Raw genomic sequence first — 20,906 nt, forward strand, 5'->3', positions numbered from 1 at the left:
ACGTGGTAAATTGTTTTTTTTTTAGAGATTTTTTTTTTAACCCCAGCATGTCAAAGGACTCAATTTATACCAGGATCTGAATTTCAGGCTATAATCACTCAGCCTTTAGTCTCCGTTTGGCGCAGTTAAGTCTAAAAAATATGGGGGGAAAACATTTACATATATCCTTACATTTATATACAAAGAGCATGTACATTACTACATTAGTACAAAGTTGAAAGCATTTTTCGTTACTATTAGACACAATTGCATATTTACAAGTGTATGTAAAACAAACATACAACAAAATTGTTACATCTGTTTTCTTCCTCTGTATTCCTCACTGGCAGCCATATACGACTGACAACAAGCATGGTTCCGGGTGGCATAAATATGGTTTTAAAATTTGAGGCAGACATTTTCGGGTCAGATTTTTTTTTTCTTTAGAATCATCTCAACTGAGTTTGATTTATTTATTTATAGCCCTACATGCTTAATACATATTTATGGTAGGCAAGGCGTTTTTTTTTTTTAGTTTATCTACTCATTTCACTGTTAAAACAGCATTTGTTTGTTTGTTCCTCTGCTAGATATTCTTTGACATTAAACACTATAAAGGCTAGCACATGGTGAGCATTGAACGCAAGAGTTTGTTTCTGTTTGTTTCCGAAGTTGAAGACGACGGTTTACCTTGCGGCTCTTGCGTTTCGCCCCCGTCGTCGTCGTCGGCGGGGATGTCGTCGTCGAATTCCTCCGCCTCGCCGTCGCCCTGCTCCTCGTCGCCTCCGTCCGCCGCCTCGGCGAGGGCTTCCTCCTCCAGCGCCGCCTTCAGCCGCTCCACCAGGTCCGCCTTCAGGCCTCTGGAGTCCAGGCCGCGACGCTGGAGCTCGTCCTTCAGCTCGTTCACTTTCAGTTTCTTCACGTCGAAACTCATCGCGTTGCCTAGCGTGTGCGCGTGCGGTACAAAAGGCTAAAAAGAAAAGAGAACGAAAAAAAAAAGCCCGAAAAGTTTTACAGCGTTGAGTTGAACTCACAAGGACGCTGCATTAGCGCGCCTTAACCAAGCGTTAGGCTAACATTAGCCATTTAGATATGCGGTTACAAATATTCGAAACACGTTACAAACGGGGTAGTATGGACTTAGTAGCGTATTTGTAACCGTTATCAAACAAATTTGACGAAGTACACGCGTAATTAGTCCATAAAACCCGTTTAACGTTTCCGCGCTTATCGCCTTCGACGTTAGCTAGTTAGCTAGCTAGCTTAGCACGAGAGCGCGCGCGGTGCCGTGTGCGAGCGTTTGCAACGTTACCGACAAAAACAGCGGAATTGACAAACGTGCATTAGCTTCGCATGCAAGTTGTACACTCGGAGCGCCGCTCGCGTGGGGAATAACAACAGTTACACAAATGATGAATTGTGAAATTCTACTGGAGGCCTACCTCGTCCAACGCGGGTCTCGCGGGCAATAAAAGTGCAGTCGACGTGAAACGCGACGAGCCGACTACTGCCCTCTAGCGCCCTAGCCAACCCACCATAAACAGCCGGAAGTGAGAATGATATTGCCGGAAGTTACAGTTTGCGCGATTTACACCCCATTTATTTAAAACTGTTGGCATCATAATTAAAAAAAAAAATTGCCTTCACCGACCAGAGTTATATTCTAGCACCAAATTATGATGAAAATATAGTAAATTATTGCAGTATCTGTCACGGTCTTTAATAAAACGGAAGTGACGTGTGGCGAAGATTCCTGGCCAATGTAGTTCGACGAAACAGTTTACACAAGAATAAATTTAGCAATATTTGTACACGTCCTCTTTTTTAATCGAGCTTAAATCATATATTAATGTACTGTCTATTGTTAAAAATAATAAATTTGATCGTACTTTGTTGTATTTGACTGAAACTTCATGTAACCCCATAGACTTGAAAGTTTGTTTTAATGGCTTGTTGACTGCAAGTTTAGTTTTTTTTTTTTTTTTTTATTATTTCTTGTTTTGATTGTTGGATGCATTGCTGATGTTCTGATCTGTGGATTTGATGTAGCCCATGTGCATGTGCAATAACAGATTTAAAAAGAAAAAAAGTTCAACAAAAAAATAAAAAAACAAAAAAACAATGCCCGCCATCAGGCGCCATCTTGCTTCTGAAGAAAAAAAATGTCATACCGTTATTGCACATTAAAACGTTTGCACAATTACACGTTACAACCCGATCATGAATACTGCCAGTAAAAACACCATATTTCCTCGAGTGATTAAAAATAAATGGCATGACAATATCGAGGAACAGGCAGCATAAAAACAGATGCATCAAGGTATACCTTTTTTTTCTTCTTCTTCTTCTTGAGTGACACCAACAACTTGGGGACTTAAAGCTACTACATGGCGGATTTCCCAAAAGCACACAGAAGATTTTTGCACATAATAGACTTAGACTTGACTTGATTGATCCCTTTGGGATGGCTCCCTCTGGGAAATGTGCCGTTTATTAACAATGTATAAAATGTACAAAAAAGAAATCAGTCCTGTTTAACCTGAATGAACTTGCACGCACACACAGTAATGCTTTGTCGTAAGTAGCGCCAGCCACTGGTCAGGAGGTGCATAACAATTAGTAGGCGTCTGATTGAAAAAAATGCTGGCAGGCTGCAAACCTAGTAGCAAGGAATCGTGTGTTCATCATCACCATCTTTGTAAAACAATGACTTGATGGCAGTATTCCGAGATCCACCGTTGAGGATTAGGAGGTCAAGGGGTTCACTAAGAGATGTGGACTTAGGATAAAAGTAGTGCTTTGGCTCACCTTGATACGATCAAACGTTTTTGTGCTGATGATTGTGATTTTCAGTGGAAGTGTCAAATCACAATATCATCGAGCACTTTTATCTGTTGAAGCGATGAGGTCATCAGTGTGTTTAGCGTCAAAATTGCTATGTCTTTATTTTTATATTTCGATTACATAGTTGTGCCAGAATCGTAAGATGTCGTTCTATGTGTGAGGCATCACGGGACGACCAGGATGTGCTCCTGTATCCATTTAAGGTAATTGTTGACACGCGTGTAGACGCCGTACACCCGCCGACTGCCGCACTCTTCGGGCCCCGCCCACGACACCAGGCCAAACACGGCCCACTGCCGGCTCACGGAGTCCTGGGCCACGAAGGCGCCCCCGCTATCGCCCAGGCAGGTGTCGCGCCCGCCCTCGTAGAAGCCGGCGCAGAACATGTTGTCGCTGACGTTGTAGCCGCCCGCGCGGGCCGCGTAGCTGGCGCGGCACTCGCCCTGCGGCACCACCGGCAGCCGCACGAACTGCAGCAGGTCGGAGGTCACGTCGGGGTGCGAGACGCCCCACCCGGCGACCACGCCCAGAGAGTGGGGTGGGGGCGCGGGGGCGTCGCCCTGTCGGGCGCAGAAGTCAGAGATGAGCTTGATATGTTTGACGATAAGTGCAGAAAACTTGCATGGATTGGGAGCTCTTTTCACCATTCCAGTTATTAAGATTTTTGGGGCATGGCTAAAATTGAACTTGCGTCCCCCGCTTGGTTTGCGTACCTGCGACGACGGCGGCAAGCAGACGTGATGGACGACATGGTTCAGCTCCACCCTGACGCTCAGCTTCAGCAGGGCGATGTCGTTGTCGAAGTCGCTGGGCCGGAAGTCGGGATGGACCAGCACCCGGGACACGGCCAGGACCGCCGACGCCCGCTTGTCCCGCATGTCCACCGCGCCCGCCAACACCTGGCGGACAACGCACATGACATCACGCCACCGCACAAGTACACAAGGAAAGAAGACCACCAATATGAGACCACTGACCATTAAACTGGGGTTAGAGTTTCAAACTAGGGGTGGAGTTTCAAAGTAGGGTTTCAAATTTGGGGCTAGTTTTTGAAGTGTGTTTACAAACTGGTGTTATGGTTTCAAATGTAGGGTTTTAAACTAGGGTTACGTTCTTAAAGTAGGGTTTCAAACTATGGGTGTGGTTTAAAAGTAGGTTTTTAAATAGGTGATTAAAAATTGGTCACTTCCTGTTGATTTTAGGCCACTTCCAGGTCACTTCCTGTTGAAATCAGATCGCTTCCTGTTGATTTTAGGTCACTTCCGGGTCACTTCCTCTTGAAATCAGGTCACTTCCTGTTGATTTTAGGTCACTTTCTGTTGATATTAGGCCATTTCTGGGTCACTTCTTGTTGAAATCAGGTCACTTCCTATTGAAATTGGGTCACTTCCTGTTGAGATCAGATGACTTCTGGGTCACTTCCTGTTCAAACTGCTTCAAACTGGGGCTAAGGTTTCAAAGTAGGGTTTTAAATTGGGGTTACCATTTCAAAGTACAGTTTCAAATTACGGTTAGGTTTTCAAATTAGGAGATGGGGCTTCAAAGTAAAGTTTTAGGGTTGGGGTTTCAGGATTTTGGGGTTAGGGATGACATCCGCTGTGCTTTGAACACCACCGAAACCCAAATAGTTTGTGGATGGCACCGAAGAAAGAGCTTGTAATGTTGATGGTTTGCGTTTTGAGACTTTGCTCAAGGGCATCTTCGATCATACTTGACCCGAATAGCGGCTCTTGTCAACCGTCACCTTGATGTGTTCGGGGGCCACGGGGACCACGCGGGCGTCGCGGCGGCGGGAGAGCACGACGTGGGCGGCGGTCAGGATCCACGCGTCTGACAGCAGAGCGCCCGAGCCGAACCAGCGCTCCGACGGGACGCGGCTCGAGTCCTCCACGTTCAGCAGAACCTGCCAGGGGAAGTTGCCCGGCTCGGCCGCGCGACCGCCCACGATGCGCTTCACCTGGACGGCCAGCGGGCGCGACGGGCGGCCGCACGCTAAGCGGGCGGGCAACCGCATGACGTGACACCGTTACAATGACACGACAAGGTGGCAAAAAAACAACAACGTGATGGCTCATCGGCGCTCACCTGGCGCGCAGGTTGGAAGCTCCGCCCCCACCGTGTCATTGACCCTCGGACCATTTGGGCTGCAGCTGTACTCACCTGACACGCGTACAAGAGATCAGTCACTAAAGTCACGTCATATCAAGTGACATCAAAAAACACGAAATCTATCTTAAAAAAAACACAAATGACATCAAAGATAGTGACACATAAAGTAAAATGATATTAAAAAACAAACAAACAACAACAACAGAACCAAGCAAGCGGCACTGTAAATGCCCGGGGATGTTTAGTATATTGACGGTGTATTTTTCAACGTAGCGTTCAGCAGTGCCAAATCGGGTCGCACTTAAGCTCCGCCCACTGCCTCTGGACTCCCGCAATTCACCACCATGATGACATCACATGCAGTGGAATGTGATGTCATGTTGGCACTGACGACAACATCACCAAACCATCAACAGGGCCCGTGGTAACAGAGGCCCTTCAATAACATATCCTTGACTCCGCCTCCTGGACTTTGGAAGAGCTGATTGGCTGGCCACAGCTGGAGTTTCATGATGTGAATAACTTTTGCTTTGTTAGACAGGAAGTGAAGAAGAGTAACTTTTATTTTTACAGGAAATGAAGGAGAATATTTTTTACTTTTACACAAAGTGAAGAAGAGCAATTTATACTATAACAGACAGGAAGTGAAGGAGACCAACTTGTACTTTGGCAGACAGGAAGTGAAGGAGATCAACTCTTACTTTGACAGACAGGAAGTTCTGTATCCCAGGTGCCGTCTTCCTGACAGCTCATCTCAAAGTCGCCCTTAACACGCTCGCCGTCCTGCCGCCCAACAAAACAAATGCTTCATTCTTCCTGCTGGCGTATGTGCGACTTCCTGTTATGCAAATAATCACAGCAACATGGCCGCCAACACCAATTGCATTGGTTTTATATTCAAATTGTGGCATTTAAGCCACAAAAATGTTAATACTATTGCTAGCACAAGGTCAAAGGGGTGGATGGTGACAAGAGTGACTATGGGAGCTCACCTGTTACCTGACTAAGCCGTATTTAAAGGGGAAGGTGCGAAAGAGGAAGTGACATCACCTTGATGAGCACGAAGCCCGGCGAACACGAGACCCGGACGCGGTCTCCGGCCGAGTATTCGGGCTGGAGCGGGCTCACTGTGGCGTTGGCTAGAAGCACTAGAGATGCGCACTGACTTCCTGTCGCGAGAAAATAAAAGTAATGCAGGAATCGGCAAAAAGAGGATTTTGTCAAGTGAACGCTTATTATGCGTTGGAGACGTTTCTACTTCATCTTCACTTTACCCAAACATTGTCTCAATTGTCTGTGAGAGGGTTAGAGGTTAGACAGAGACGCCTTTTGGGTCAAAGTTGAAAGGTCGTCAAACAACAACAAGTCCACTTGGCAAAATTCCATCAACTGGATGACTCACACACACATGCCAGCTAGCTTGATTAGCATGTTAGCTCCACTCGCGTGCGTGCGTGCGACCCACCCTCGGAGACGTACGTCATCCTCCATCCGACGTTTTCCCCCGAGTGGTCGCTGTGAAACAAGATGGCGACGACATTGGTGTCGGTCTGGATGACGCCGGGAGACCGAGCACCGCAAAACGGCCCCAACTCTTTAGAGGCCGCTCGGATCTGAAATGGACGGAAACGTGGAACTGTCAGGGTGGAATAAACATTTTTGACGGACAAATATGTTTTTGTGCATACGTTTAAACGTATTAAAATGCATTTGAATGTATTTGCAAGTACTTATGAATATTAAACAAATCCAAACTTGTAGGCTAAATGCTAAGCACATAGCATTTTATCCCCCTTAAGTTGAAAAAAATAAAAATCATAGGATTTGGCCTAAATTATACCAATATTTTCTTTAAAAAAATAAAAATAAAAAAATAAAAAACATAACCGTACATATTTATGATTATTAGGATGATGATGGTTATAACTCCAGTGCAAGATTTCCATTTGGCATTTTTTCCATGATGCCACGGGGTTTGCACACATGGAAGTCAATAACGCTTGGCATTATGGGAAAAAAAATGCTACATTGTTAGCACTTAGCCTACCAGACGCGAAAGTCAATACCGTTTGGCATTATTGGAAAATATGCTACATTGTTAGCAATTAGCCTACCAGACGTGAAAGCTAATAATGCTTGGCATTATGGGAAAAAAATGCTACATTGTTAGCATTTAGCCTACCAGACGTGAAAGTCAATACAGCTTGACATGATGGGAAAAGATGCTACATTATTAGCACTTAGCCTACCAGACACGAAAGTCAATACCGTTTGGCATTATGGGAAAATATGCTACATTGTTAGCATTTAGCCTACCAGACGTGAAAGCCAATAACGCTTGGCATTATGGGAAAAAAATGCTACATTGCTAGCATTTAGCCTACCAGACGTGAAAGCCAATAACGCTTGGCATTATGGGAAAAAAAATGCTACATTGTTAGCATTCAGCCTACCAGACGCGAAAGTCAATACTTCTTGACATGATGGGAAAAGATGCTACATTGTTAGCATTTAGCCTACTAATACGTTCAAACGTATTTAACTATGTTTAAACGTATTTGCAAACACATTCGAACATATTTGCCAGTCAAAAAAAAGTTAATTCCACTTTGCCACACGTGCATCTCCATTTGCGTACCTTGATGTAGTCGTAGGGACAGAGGGCTTGCGGGTGGTCCTCCACGTCGAAGGTGTCATCAAAGTGGAGGCGGAGTTTGAGTCCCGGCGCCACACGGACGACGTAGGAGCATTCGGTCCTCTTCGGGTACGGCAACGGGAAGTTGGGGCTGCTCAGGGCACCCGCACGCCGGGAAAACACCAGGCCACTGCACTCCACTGCGCACGCACACGCACAAAGTCACGATATGCACCTCATCAATCAAACTGGGTGACTGGAAAAATGCAGTACGTGTAAATATTTACAAGCAATCCGCCCACGCTATCAGTCACATACACATTGTTGTATCTGTAGTGTAGCTTAAAGGTTGGAAAGGTCGTTAGCATGTTTGAACATTCTGGCGCTGATCCGAATTGCACAAGTTTTGTTTCGCACGCGTTCAGTGGTGGGGAAAAAAAAAAAAAAAGACTTCAGTGTGCGTGTGTACGTGCTGTGACCTGTGCACGTGCGGTTGTCGCGGTGCAGTTGGTAACCATGGCGGCAGGAGCAGTAGTAGCCGCCCAGGTAGTTGTGACACAGGTGGTCGCAGGCGGCGTCCTCGTCCACACCCTCGGCGCACTCGTCAACGTCTCGGGTTGGCAAAGGGGCAAACGGAACGCGCCAGTCAAAAACTCAGTGAATGTTATCAATCAATCAATCAATCTATCAATCAATCAATCGTTTTAAATTTTTCAATTCATTTTTTCTCATGATTGGTCGAGGGTGAACCTCAGCCTATCCCAGCTTTGGGGACCGGTCGCTCGTCAATCATAATGAAACCCTTTGACAATTTGTTGATCTTAATTACGCAAGCATGCTAACGTGTTTGGAACGCTAAACGCAAAGCTTATTAAGTAGAACAAGTACATACAAAAAAAAACCTAACTAAAATTCAAATTTGTATTTTTTCAAAATAAAATAAAATAAAAACAAAAGAAACTACATTAACGTATTCAAACCCAAAAAGTATAACAATTTGTCCTTCACGCCCAAAAACATATGTATATGTTGTTGTTGTTTTTTTTAATGTTTTTTATTATGCTAGAGCATAGAGAAGGCTTTGATGCATCTTCTGACCTGAAGAGGTGGCTTAAAGCAATGGTAGTTATTTAAAAAATGGCTAGCAGGTAGCAGCAGAGTATAAGAGATCAACCAGTATGAAGGAAGGTCAGTTATTTGAGAATACTAGCTCACAAAAATTCTCCATATACAGTATTTAAATAAATAGATAGACAGACTGACGGACGGCCCCGTACGCACCGACCGTGCTGTAGTGCGCTCGAAAGCCGGAGAAGTTTTGCTGGTTGGAGAAGTCGGACGAGAAGATGACGCTGACGACATTTCCGGGAGATTCGAGCGGCTCGGGACCCGGAACGTTCTCCGGATCTTGAGACTCGCTGCCGCAGAACACGCCCAGGATGGAAACAACCCCGCCCTCGTCGGAGGCCCCGCCCCCGGTTTCCACCTGCACATACGCACGCAACATCACACGTCACGTGTTTTTGCTTTGCAAGTTTGTGCGTACGTTTCGATTTGTTCTCACCCTGACGTAGTCGCACTGGCACAAGTCCGAAGGTTCCAGGTCGAAATGGCTGAAGTGGAGTCGGACGCGGAAGCCGTTGGGAACGCGGATGTCCCAGCGATGGTGCGCGTTGTCGGGATAGTTGGCAGGGAAGTTCGGCGACTGGAAGATTCCGAAGTTTCGTGTCAGCGACACGACGTGCTCGGCTTCCGCCAGGCCCAGCAGCACGCACGCGCACAGATACGCTCGCCTACATGCACACACACACACACACGATAATACGTAATCAATAATCAAACAACAAATGAGTAAAAGTCCGCTGGTGGCATATAAGCTGCTAAGTCTCTCTTCGAATCAAAACTAGTTGAAGTTGACACTCAACAATCAGTCCAACTGGGGCCAAAAGTCCCCAGATGACAGCATAGATTATTAAATCAATCAATCAATCAATCGATAGTCAATCAAACCTCATGCTGCGTGCGTCTCGCCGTCCAAGTCTTGCGTGCATGTGTGCGTGACGGACAATGAGAGGCTCAAGCCTGGAAATGTGGACGTTGCAGTGATGTCACGGGCAGCGCGGTTGCCATGGAAACGGGGGTTAGTGGCCGGGCAGTGATGTTTTTTTTGTAACCACTCATTCACACACTCACACACAAGCTTACTTCATGTAAGCCACATGGGGTCTCCCAGTCGGGGGGCGGGGGGGGATGGGGGGGGGGGGGGGGGCGTGATATTGTTTGCTAGATTGTGTCTCACTAAAATCTCACTAAATGCAAAAACACTCTGGGGGGGGCTGTAATTATTTTTTATTTATTTATTTATGTATTTTTCTTTCATTACTCTGCTTAAAACAATCACTGCACAGCTACCTGTTTCTTATTAGGTTATAAAAAAAAAAAAGAAAAAAAAAAAGACAACCTGTTTCACTCACCTTTGACCTTCCACCCGCGTATCATGGAGAAGGCCCACTCAGTGGATCTAATTCTAATATGTGGGTAAATGCTACCATCTAGTGTTGGAACTGGGAATTGCAAAATGAACCTCGACTTTCTTTTCTAATATATATTTTTTTTAAATTATATTTATAAATATGCCAGGAATGTTAAGTCACTGTTATCTCAGAAGGACAACATCACACATCTTCTTCTTCTTATTATTATTATTATTATTATTATTATTAATATTAATATTATTTTACCTAGAGAGAATCTCTCAGTGAGCTCTTCTGCCGAAAGCTGACTTTCCTCAAATATTTCCATCCATCCATTTTCTTGACCGCTTATTCCTCACAAGGGTCGCGGGGGGTGCTGGCGCCTATCTCAGCTGGCTCTGGGCAGTAGGCGGGGCACACCCTGGACTGGTTGCCGGCCAATCGCAGGGCACACAGAGACAAACAGCCATCCACACAATCACAAGCACACCTCGGGACAATTCGGAGCGATCAATGAACCTGCCATGCATGTCTTTGGAATGTGGGAGGAGACCGGAGTATCCGGAGAAGACCCACGCGGGCACGGGGAGAACATGCAAACTCCACCCAGGAATGGCCGGAGCCTGGACTCGAACCGGAGTCCTCAGAACTGGGAGGCGGACGTGCTAACCACTCGTCCAATATTTTTAAAAGTTAAATAAATAATCTAAAAACTGCAGAATTACTCCCTAAAAGCGACATTAAAATGCTTAAATATAATAAAAATAATAATACTCAATAATAATACTCAATAATAATAATAATAGTAATAATAATAATAATAAATGAAATAAGTTACCTAAATATTCTTAAATATGCTATGCTAAATATTCCCTAAAAGCAACATCAGCATTCAAATACTTCTTTGTACTGTATAGTTAATTCTCTTAAACACGAATATAGGAAAATAAACTGTATTGGATTCCAAATGTACTGTATCCAAATATTAAATACAGATTGTAGCTTAATAAATATTTGAAAAAAAAAAGCAATTCTAAATGAGTACTTTAAAATTTATTGCCTCCGTTGAGCTTTTGCAAACGTAAGCAGTACTCTTGATTGCTCACATCATCTGCCAATGCAGTGTTTAATTTATAGAATAATATTTCTCCAGCATAATTCACAGAGGTGACAAAACGGACATACCGTTTCTTTTCTTTTTTCTTTTTTGAACTGAGGCACCTGGGGATCACATTGCATTAGGCCCAACATGCAAATCTTGCTCATTTTGACTCGAATCGCCGGATGATGTTTAAACGCTTAATAACCTGCCTGAAGCGAAGATGGAAATTTAAAAGCAGCCTTTATCAACACGCCATTAGGAAATATTGAAACAAGACACGGCGGGGACTCTTTAATCAAATCCTAAAGGCTTTTTAAAAAATGTATTTATGTGAGGCATAAATCTATCTCTCCACCATGATTACGCTTAAAATAGTCAAGGATGAAAGCTGTTTTATTTGCCTGGAAGGCAAATCAAGTAAAACATTGAGTAAAATGTGAAAGTCAATAATTTCGTTCATTTTTCTATTAAAGTGAATTTCTATGATACAACTTTATTCTGGGAATACTATATCCACACTTTTTCAGAAGCAAAAGCCTTTATTCTCTAAGAAATGGGGCTAGACTAAAATAAAAACAAAATAAAAAAAACACAATATTTATGCGGGCATGATGATGTCAGTCCTGATACCTTCCGATTTTATGAGATTTGATTTGGTCCAAAACTGCAGTTCCCGTTGGATGCCACCCAGGGGGCGCAATGCGTGCAGCCAACGGTGCGTGTGAGTGGATGAGCGGAACCCGAGTGAGAGAGGAGGGAGGCGGCACCATGCACAGAGCAGCCTTCCCAATAATCTCTGCCCACATTTCCACGACCGAGCGACTCCGTGACTCGGTGCCCTCCCTGCGTTTTTTTTTCCTCTTTCTTCTTTCCCTCCGCCCGTCCAAACAAGCAGGAGCAGGACTCGTCCTGCTCGTCGTGTGGCGAAGAGCGGATATTATCGTCGCGTTCCTTGGAGACTTTTTAAGTTGTATCTTCTTGACGCCGGACGGCTTTTTGTGAAGGAGTTATTTCCCCCACTCGTTGGAAGATGGGTTCCGTCCCGGTGATATCAGCTTTGCTTTTGGCCGTCGTGGTGCCATCGTTGGCCGGATACATCGAGGTACGTTTACAGGCTTCTTCTTTTTTTGTTGTGATTTTACAACCGATATATGATTGCGTATACAGGTATGGCAACAGTCTTCTTCTGTGGTTTTTATACACACTTATTACGGTTTTATACGTATGTCAACACTCTTCTTCTGTGGTTTTATTGGCGCCGAAACATGTCTGGTCCATTTGTGCTGTTTTTTTGTGTGTTCTGGTTGTATATTGTCCAATAAAGGTAACGTCAGACTGAGGTGAAACACAGAATAATAGGAGCTATGCCCCCCACCCCCCTCGTTGGTTTCATTCGAGAAGGTGCGTGGTGGTGCAGACATCAAAATGAAAGACGAGAGTGGCCTTGCCAGGCCTCAGGGGACCACGCAGATAACACACAGGAACCTCCCTCCCTCCATACTGGCTGTTTACAGTCTATCTTTAACACAGAGGAGGACGTTTTTTTTTTTTGTTTTTTTTTTATTTATTTCTTTTTTTTAATCCCATTGGAGCCTTTTTTACCCTTCCGTAGACGGACCTCACATGCTGTTTTGTCAGGTGTTATGATCCGGTGATACCCCAGATCAGTGGGGTCACCCCAGCTATATCGCAGTTCTTCTGTAAAAAAAGGTATTTATTATTATTATTTTGGCTGAAATATGCGTTTAAATAAGTTTAAAACAGTGGTGTCCAAACTACGGCCCGGGGGCCATTTGCGACCCGCCATCCATTTTTCAGTGGCCCGCCTCATATGCTAAAAATGGCATTTGACTCTGTTCAAATCAAATAAACAAAAGAAAAATGTTTGGAGATGGTCAAAGTAAGAAGGGCGGGTATTGAAAAACAGGTGCCATTAAAGGTTATTTTAGGTCACTAAAACTAATGAAAAAACTAAAATAAAAAAATAAAAAACAATATTGTTACCAAAATAGAATAAAAACGAAAATGCTTTTAAAAAAACTAAAACTAATTGAAACTACATTTTATGTTTACAAAACTAACTAAAATTAAGTATAATTATAGCAAAACTGTCCTTTGTTTTCGTCTTTGGTAATTAATTTAATGCATGCGCCTATGGGGATGATTTTAAATGTGATTTTTAGTAGATTGATTTTGATATAAACCGTAATAATGATGTTTGAAAGTATGTCACACAGAAGTGACGTCATCTAGCAGCAGCCAATAGAAAAGCACCAAAAGATGCACAAGTAATACACTTAAAAAAAAAAATGAAAATAATAATGAACTTGCGTCCTTCTGATTTTCTGTATGTGGCCCTCAAATGAAAAAGTTTGGACACCCCTGTAGTACTGTGTTGCTTATGAATGATATCTACAACAACACTTCTCCTTTGCCATTCTATTCTCCTCTAGCACATACTGTTCTGAGATGTGAATGTCAGTCCAAATGTATGACTTCAAAAATGTAAAAAAAATACTTGCCTTGGCTCAATAAGGTTGGGAAACAGCGTGGTTGGTGGTCCGACACCTTCTCCTGTCCAAACAAAACCTTCCCCACCCCCTTTCAACTTCACACCTCGCTCTGGATCGCACGTGTTCGACATCTCCAGCCGGTGAGCGTTCCTCGCCATTTGGAGGCGGGACCACCCGCTAGGTGCCACCCCCGTGTGGCCAGAAAACACCAAGCGGAATCAATGTCGCCGAGCGGCGGTCGATACGGGACAGACTTCCCTCCCCGGGGGTGATTAATGGAGGAAACGCACGCCTCCTCCTGATCAGTCAGCGTGATTAAATGGCGGAATTGCACGGTGGCGGCCAGCGGCGGATGAGTCGCATGCTAAGCATTTTTTTTTTTTTGTGTGTTGTTTAATCGATAGCCGAGCTGAATGGTGCTTCTTGTCTCCTTTGTTTGTTTGGGATTTATTTGCACTCCCAACAGCAAATACATATGACTTCATTGGCCTCCCAACACTGTTGAAAATGTCAATAAACACTTGACAGAGAGAATCCGTGTGGACAAAGTACTCACGCTAACAATGTCATGTGATGAAGTATAAATTAGTAAAGTAAATTTTGACACCAAGTAGCTATGGACAAGTTCCTCAGAATAAAACACAAATTGGTGAATTTGTGAAAAAAGTCAACCTGAAACATGCAGAGGATGCTGAAACATGTAGTATACTGTTTTTCTCTCCCAAGATGGCGGTTTTTATTCACCATTCCAACACCAACAGCCTTGTTTAAACAAAAGATGGAAAACGGTAGCAACGTTGCATTGCCTAAGGCTCAGCACGAAACCGCTTCACATTCAAATAAACTTAACTCCCCGTAACGCAATAAAGTTGCTCATCTTTACTGATTGTCCTTAACAAATGGGAGGGTGTGCATTGCAGAAGTAATGCTACGCTTATTTTTCTCACTCCATACAGCCTCGCGTTTATACAGTACCTGTCCTGAGCTGGCGGTTGGATCCCAAAGCGTGGACACAAATAAGATTTTAACTATTTATTCACATCGAGAGGCGTGTAACATAACTTGCCTAGACGAGAAACAAAGAGAGTCGCACAGAGGACAGTGGGAACAGAAGTAATAATCCGACAAACAAAACACTTCTCAGAACGCTACTCCAGACAGTGAATCCATCTGATTTGTTGTGACTAAGTAAAAGATTAAAGATGACATCACAAAGCTCATGACATCACATAGCATAAAAAGAGTTGAAACATCACATAGCGTTTTTCCAGCTGAAACCAGATGATGGTTACATGATGGTTACATTAGTTCAAAACAGACACTCGACCTCATGGTCGTGACCCCAACTTAGCAGGTCATAAAGTCAAACTTAACCCTTGCGTGACCCCAGAAATGACAGTACCAAAGTTAGTAAATGTTTTTTGAGGTTTTTCCCCCGCGTTTTATTAGCCCACCATCCTCCCCCCCACCCCCCCACCCCCACCTGTGCTCGGGCTACCTTCAAAATAAAATAATTATTGTATAGTATTAAAGTAAAAAAGAACAGTATGTTTTTCCCCAATATCAACTATCAGAACCGTGACATAACCCAGTTTGAGTAAATTCTACATGACAAAAGGGCTAATAATTGATCCAAACTTTTCCATCCCTAATGACAATGTCGATATTTTTAGCTTGTATTGATCGCACAAATGACATAAGCTTGACTCTCAATTAACCCATGCCTGAGCGAAGGCCGCGAGAGTTCTGACCGCACAGCAATCCATCAGTCATTGCAAGCACTTCAGTAGTCATACTTTACCCGGCGAGTTACTTACTTATGAGTTTTTCCAGATATGAGAGGTCATTTGGCTGAAAAATTTCTGTTGAATTGTCAACAAAAATGTTCGTTCTAAGCGCTATATGTTGAAGGGGAACTTTTCCCTTTATTCATTGAGTAATTGAGTAATTGATAACTCATCAATTATCGAAATTCTTTAGAGGTCCAAATCCTTTATTGTCCAAATTATTGCTTCTGGACACTATATATTAGAGATAGACCAATATGTTTGTTTGTTTTTCATGGCAGATACCGATGCCGATTTTTTTTTTTTTTGGTAGGCTGGAACGGATGAATGGCATTTCCATTCATTTAAATGGGGAATAATAATTTGAGATACAACTGTATTGCAGTCTACAAATGCATGTCGCTACATTGTGTTATTAAAAAGTTGAGTACATACTGAGACACGACCGTCAACAGTTTCCTTTTGTCACGTTTATGCTGCTGCATTCAGTCAAGTGTATGCGAGTCGCACAGGATAAAGCGATGATAACATGGCTGAAGAATGCGTCCTTGCGTTGGTCCTTTTGTTTTGGGAAGGACCCAAGGCTTTGTTGTTGTGGCAGATAAATCAACCCCCCCCCCCCCTAACCGCAAAGAGCTTTTTGGATTGCTAATCATGTCCTCGTGTGACAGGCTGCCTTGTCACCTTCTGTCGTGTCAATCATCTGCTGCCCCTGCTGCCCTTCACTGGCAGATTAGCAGGTAAAAGCTTGTTTTCAATTGTCGCGAATCCTCTTAAGTGACGAGAAAAAGAAAAAAAACACTTGAGTGCTCAAAAGGGAAGGAGAAAATTGTCTCAATTGCATTCGGAAGCACTTTTGGTAGTTGGCAGAAGTGGTCATTTTCATCCTTTTTGACAGTTTTTTAGAGTTTGTATTGATATGGAATGGGCGTAGGGGCCCTGCTGTGAATAGAATACTTCCAACATCATCATTTTAGGAACTAAAAGTGTCGTCTTTTAGAGATAAACATGTTACAATAACAAATTCACATTTTTGTTGAGGAAAAATATCATGAAAATTGCATTTTTCTTTTTCAAGATAAAAAAAAATCATAATCTGGCGAGAATAAAATCATATTTTTGAGATAAAACTGTTACATTCGCAGATCAGCATTTGAGAATTCACATTTTTGTGGATTTTTTTTTTAGGAAGCATTATCCCTGTTATATGTGGAAACACGTAACTATTCACATTTTTTTTGGTCTACTCCCCGTCATATTTGAGTTTTGTTCTCCATTTTTTTTCATGGAAAATTTAAAGAAGCACCAATTATTCACATATTTTTGCTATTCGCGTCAAGTTCGATTACTAGCCGCTGTCAATAGTAGGGATGTAACAATAAGTGCAATATCGTGATATTAAAACTGCCACAATATCGTAGCCGTCATATTCACGATATTTAAATGCAACACATATGTTCAAAAAAAAAAAGTCAGGTTGATTTTCATTTGTGCAGTTCTAGCACTCTCTGGTGGCTATTTTTTATTTTTTTTTAAGTGCAATTTAATTTTCATGAGGGATGTTTTGGCCCTTCTATGTTTAAAACCTACACTAATTGTCAGCTCAATGTGTGAGTGCATTAACAACATAACAATAATAATAACATAATAATAATAATAATAATAACGTTACGTAATATACGTTCCTGAAGTTCCTGTAATGATATGCGTTTTATTCTTACAAAAAAATAAAAAAGCTCATCATCATACAAAAAAAAAAATGCACACAGTTAAGGCAATATCCCACCTTTACTGGAGTCCATATAAAATGCTGCATTTTGGCTGTCACGCGGCAATTTTGCCGAATCTTTGCGTGAAAGAGGCTCCAGATTTGTGGACCGACCAACTGCGACATTATCCTGCAGCGTGCAAGATGTGTTTAGAGCAAAACAATGGCCTGTGACCAGCAGCGGGGAAGGAATTATTCTTTCTCCCCCCCCCCCAAAGCCTCCTCCTAGTACCTCCCGCCTCGTTTTGCCGTCTCCCTTCCTTCCTCCGCTCGCCTTTCCGCAGCAACTGCACCGTCAGACACGCTCGTAAAAGCTCATCGTGCGGATTTAAAGGCAAAAGTCTCATCAGGCGAGCCGTGTTCTCTCGCTGTGCCTGCCTTTGTCTCTCCCGGCTCTGGGTTCATTATCTTGTAGGACAGAAAATATTTCTATTTTATATTTTATATTTCTGGAAGAAGTTTAATCTTGATTTGGTGACCAAAAAAAAAGGCATCATGGTATATTGAAGTTGCAAAAAAGTAAGGACAATTTGCAGATTCTAGTAAGACACATGAAGTAGATGCACATGATATGTTTTAAAAAAAAAAGATTCCAGATCTCGTGCCACGAAAATGGAAGCTTTCTGTGGGATGTAATATGAATATACTACATGTGAATTAACAGGAATAATTGACAAAATTTCAGGTTTGCTCCTAAATGGGAACTGAATATAGTTTGTGAATTGTATTTTAGCATAATCTTGACAAAAAACAAGTACAGTTAAAAAAAATAAAAATAATGAAGACTAGAGCCCATTGCCTGACAGGCTTTTGCAAAAATGCAGTCCTGGCTTAAGAAGCCTGAGGAAATAAGCTTTATTTGTGTTTTGAATGGTACTTTTTTTTTTCTTTAGAGGAAGAGGCTCTTTTCATTTAACATTTTGAAAGGGATGTACACTAGCTGGCCTGGTACGTATTTTTGGATGCGGGTTTTGATCATTTTTAAATGGGGTTGGAGGGCATGAGAAATATTTTACTCAAAATTCTTTTTTTTTATTAAATGAAAGAATTAGTTGTGGGAATGCTGAATTGTGATTTATTGTGATTGATTTATTGTGATTTTTATTCTCACTTTTTTGCCGAGAAACAACTCCCACATAATACTTCCGATTTACGCAGTTAAAATTTCAACCTGCTTCAAAAATGTACGCATTCCGGGGTAGATATCGTCTGATTCCACGTTACTTGCAGTACTCGCACAATTTAAATATCAACTTCTCCCCATTCATTTTCAATGGGACTGACATTGAACTTTTTCTAAGTCCCACTTTCCACGCCCACTTCCATACGTATAACTGATCATCATTACCAGCTCAGTTCTTTTTATTCATTTATCTTTCAACTTCAATTAAAACTTTGTAATTTTCACATAATTTATATTTCAATTTACTTCAAAAGCATTCAGTTTAGCATTCAGCTTTCGGCATTCCCACGCATTTTCTCCAGAAATTGCACTTAGTCTAGTTGTTCAATAAAATATTCCAACCTTGATAAAGTTCCACTCATAAATAAATCAGTTACAGGTGGGTGGAGGGCCCAAATGCAGTACATCAAAAACCACGGGAATCGCTGAAAATGACTTAATATAAATACGTTTTTTTTTTTTTTTTTTTTTTTTTTTTTTTTTTTTAATGCTCTATCATCCACTGATGGCAGAATGGGGAAATTCACTGTGTTTTTGTTGAAGCCAAATGCCAGCCACGGGGATAGGCAAATAGAAGACAGGAAGTGCCAAGGCAAGAACTTGTGATTCTGGACAGACGGCCGTGGTGATAACCGAGGCAACGATGAGGAAGGAGGGGCTTAACTAGTGGCTGACTGATGATTAGCTGTTACTTGGTGAGCAGGGTGACAATGCGATGGGTGTGGCTGAATGGGTAAAATTTAGGGGTGAGTGGGAAAACGATACAGCCGCCTGTGGACTTTTCATGAGTAAATATAGACACATAATAAGGACATTTTATACACAAGCTGATAGCACTAACCTTGCCTGTAGCCCCAAGTCAGCTGGGATTGGACTCCAGGTCATGTGGGACCCCCATATCCGATGCCATTCTTTTTTTTTTTATGAAACGCTCAACTCATTTGGTCATATGTAGGACAACATGGCCGCCGAGCACACCTGTGCGTCCTCGCAACAGCTGCGCGGCGATAGCCTTTGTGCGGCCGGGCGTGCAGGAATGCAGCGCTTTGTGCTCGGATTGTGCTGCGAGCCAGCTCTCTTCCTGCCATGGAGCGAGTCGCTCCACAAAAACATACCCCCCTCTCCCCACCCATCCCCACCAATAACGCCGCTGGAAGCAGGACCGCCTCTCCTGACTTTATTATTTGATGCTTTCTCCGCTGCGCTGGGGGATGCGAGGCAACGCTGGCGGTTTAAACCCACTCACCCCCTCCCGTGTGTGCGCGCACGCTTTTATTCCATTAATAAAACATCAAGCGGAATGTGTGCGAGTGATAGAGCACTTGTCAGGCCCGCCTCAGGTCCATCTGTCCCCCATAACAGTCCCTGCCGTCCGTTCGTGAGGACATCCGTCCCCTGCAGGCTGACGACACTGATTAGCTCGCCTTGCCTAGCATGCTTCGCCAGGATTGTACGCACGGGCATGTTTCCTCTCGGGAAGAGATGACAGGAATAGAAGGAGGAAATAATAGGAGGGACTGGCACGGAATCGAGCATGATGAGATGGCAGGACTAGAACAGAATCTAGAATGAAGTATCCACATATCTGTGACGGAAGAGGAAACAGGAAGGATATAGCGAGGTGCAATCGAGAAGGAGGAAGCAGGAATGTATAAGACAATACAAGTGGAATAGGTGAGGAGGTGGTTGTAGGAACAAAAGGGAGCTGGAAATTGGAATAAATGGGCTAAAAGGAGATGCTGGTAGTGTACAGAATAAAAAGAATGAAGCAGGATGTGAGAAGAGTGAGGCGAGAATACGATTTGTTAGCTGTGGTCAAAGGTGGAGCGAACACATGTTCCTTGTCAGCACGACTCTCGGTCGCACTCGCTGCTAATCAGCGCTGAAGCGTTCATGTTGTGACACACTCATACAACAAACATACTGCACTGTACTTACTGGTTGTTACCTGACATGTTAAGCCAGGTCACATGTCAAGTTAAATTAGCGTCAAGCCCAATTCACACTGGCTGCGGAACGGACGCGGTGCGTTCTCCGGACGGACGCCGCAAGGTTCCAACGCATTCAAGTCTACGTGTCAATTCACACCAGCTTCAGTGCGGAATGACGGCGGCGATGCGGAAGCTTCCCGTAAGCGTTCAATTTCTTCCGGATGCCGCATGCGGAATTTCGTGAAGCTGAAGAAATCGGGCTTCTCGCATCAAGGAAAATTCAGTATATTTCAAAATAAAAACGTTTGCGAACTTGTTTTTTTTGCTAGCTAGCTCCAAAGCACAACACTAGTCGGACATTTAAGACAAAAAATGAGCTCAGAATTAATTAAACATGACAAAATGACGTACTTACCCATGGTAGAAGTCCCAGAAATAATATGCATATGGATGTGACAACAGACAAGCGTGGCTATTGTTTACAAATAGGACTCTATATACACGGTTGTTATTGGGTGAACTCAACTCTCCAGCTAGAACCCCCAGGAGCAGATTTCCGGACACGCAACACGCGGTGTGAA

General features: G+C 43.2%; 2 protein-coding genes across 6 annotated transcripts in view; one reads left to right on the top strand and one right to left on the bottom strand.

Moving 5' to 3' along the window:
• Positions 1–2,425: 2,425 nt before the first annotated feature.
• masp1 (MBL associated serine protease 1) lies at positions 2,426–19,295 on the bottom strand. Of its 2 annotated transcripts, none has more exons than XM_077540463.1 (12): positions 19,236–19,295; positions 9,132–9,360; positions 8,849–9,053; positions 8,047–8,178; positions 7,571–7,767; positions 6,398–6,545; positions 5,983–6,101; positions 5,634–5,715; positions 4,909–4,983; positions 4,568–4,815; positions 3,537–3,722; positions 2,426–3,383 (listed from the first exon to the last, which is right to left on the bottom strand). In XM_077540463.1, exons 1-12 carry the CDS (start codon positions 19,277–19,279, stop codon positions 2,988–2,990), a joined length of 2,061 nt encoding a protein of 686 aa, XP_077396589.1. In that variant the 5' UTR covers positions 19,280–19,295; the 3' UTR covers positions 2,426–2,987. The 2 variants fall into 2 exon arrangements, with proteins under 2 accessions (XP_077396589.1, XP_077396591.1); XM_077540465.1 differs by lacking the exon at positions 19,236–19,295 and adding an exon at positions 9,578–9,673.
• The window catches only part of aplp2 (amyloid beta (A4) precursor-like protein 2), a 47,232-nt gene continuing 38,219 nt past the window's right edge, over positions 11,894–20,906 (top strand). For all 4 annotated transcript variants that reach the window (XM_077540456.1, XM_077540458.1, XM_077540457.1 and 1 more), the window contains exon 1: positions 11,894–12,245. In XM_077540456.1, the coding sequence (XP_077396582.1) occupies positions 12,174–12,245 (72 nt within the window). In that variant the 5' untranslated portion in view covers positions 11,894–12,173. The remainder of the gene's footprint in view (positions 12,246–20,906) is intronic.

The sequence above is a fragment of the Festucalex cinctus genome, chromosome 13 (genome assembly GCF_051991245.1).
Source record: "Festucalex cinctus isolate MCC-2025b chromosome 13, RoL_Fcin_1.0, whole genome shotgun sequence".
Taxonomy (NCBI): Eukaryota; Metazoa; Chordata; class Actinopteri; order Syngnathiformes; family Syngnathidae; genus Festucalex; species Festucalex cinctus.

Excerpts from the sequence above, each read along its gene's own strand:
- masp1 (XM_077540463.1), bottom strand. The coding sequence starts at position 19,279 with ATGACCTGGAGTCCAATCCCAGCTGACTTGGGGCTACAGGCAAG. Across the intron at positions 4,816-4,908 it reads GCTTCCAACCTGCGCGCCAG|CGTGCGGCCGCCCGTCGCGC; the intron begins GTGAGCGCCGAT and ends CCGCCCGCTTAG. Across the intron at positions 3,384-3,536 it reads GCTTGCCGCCGTCGTCGCAG|GGCGACGCCCCCGCGCCCCC; the intron begins GTACGCAAACCA and ends TGCGCCCGACAG.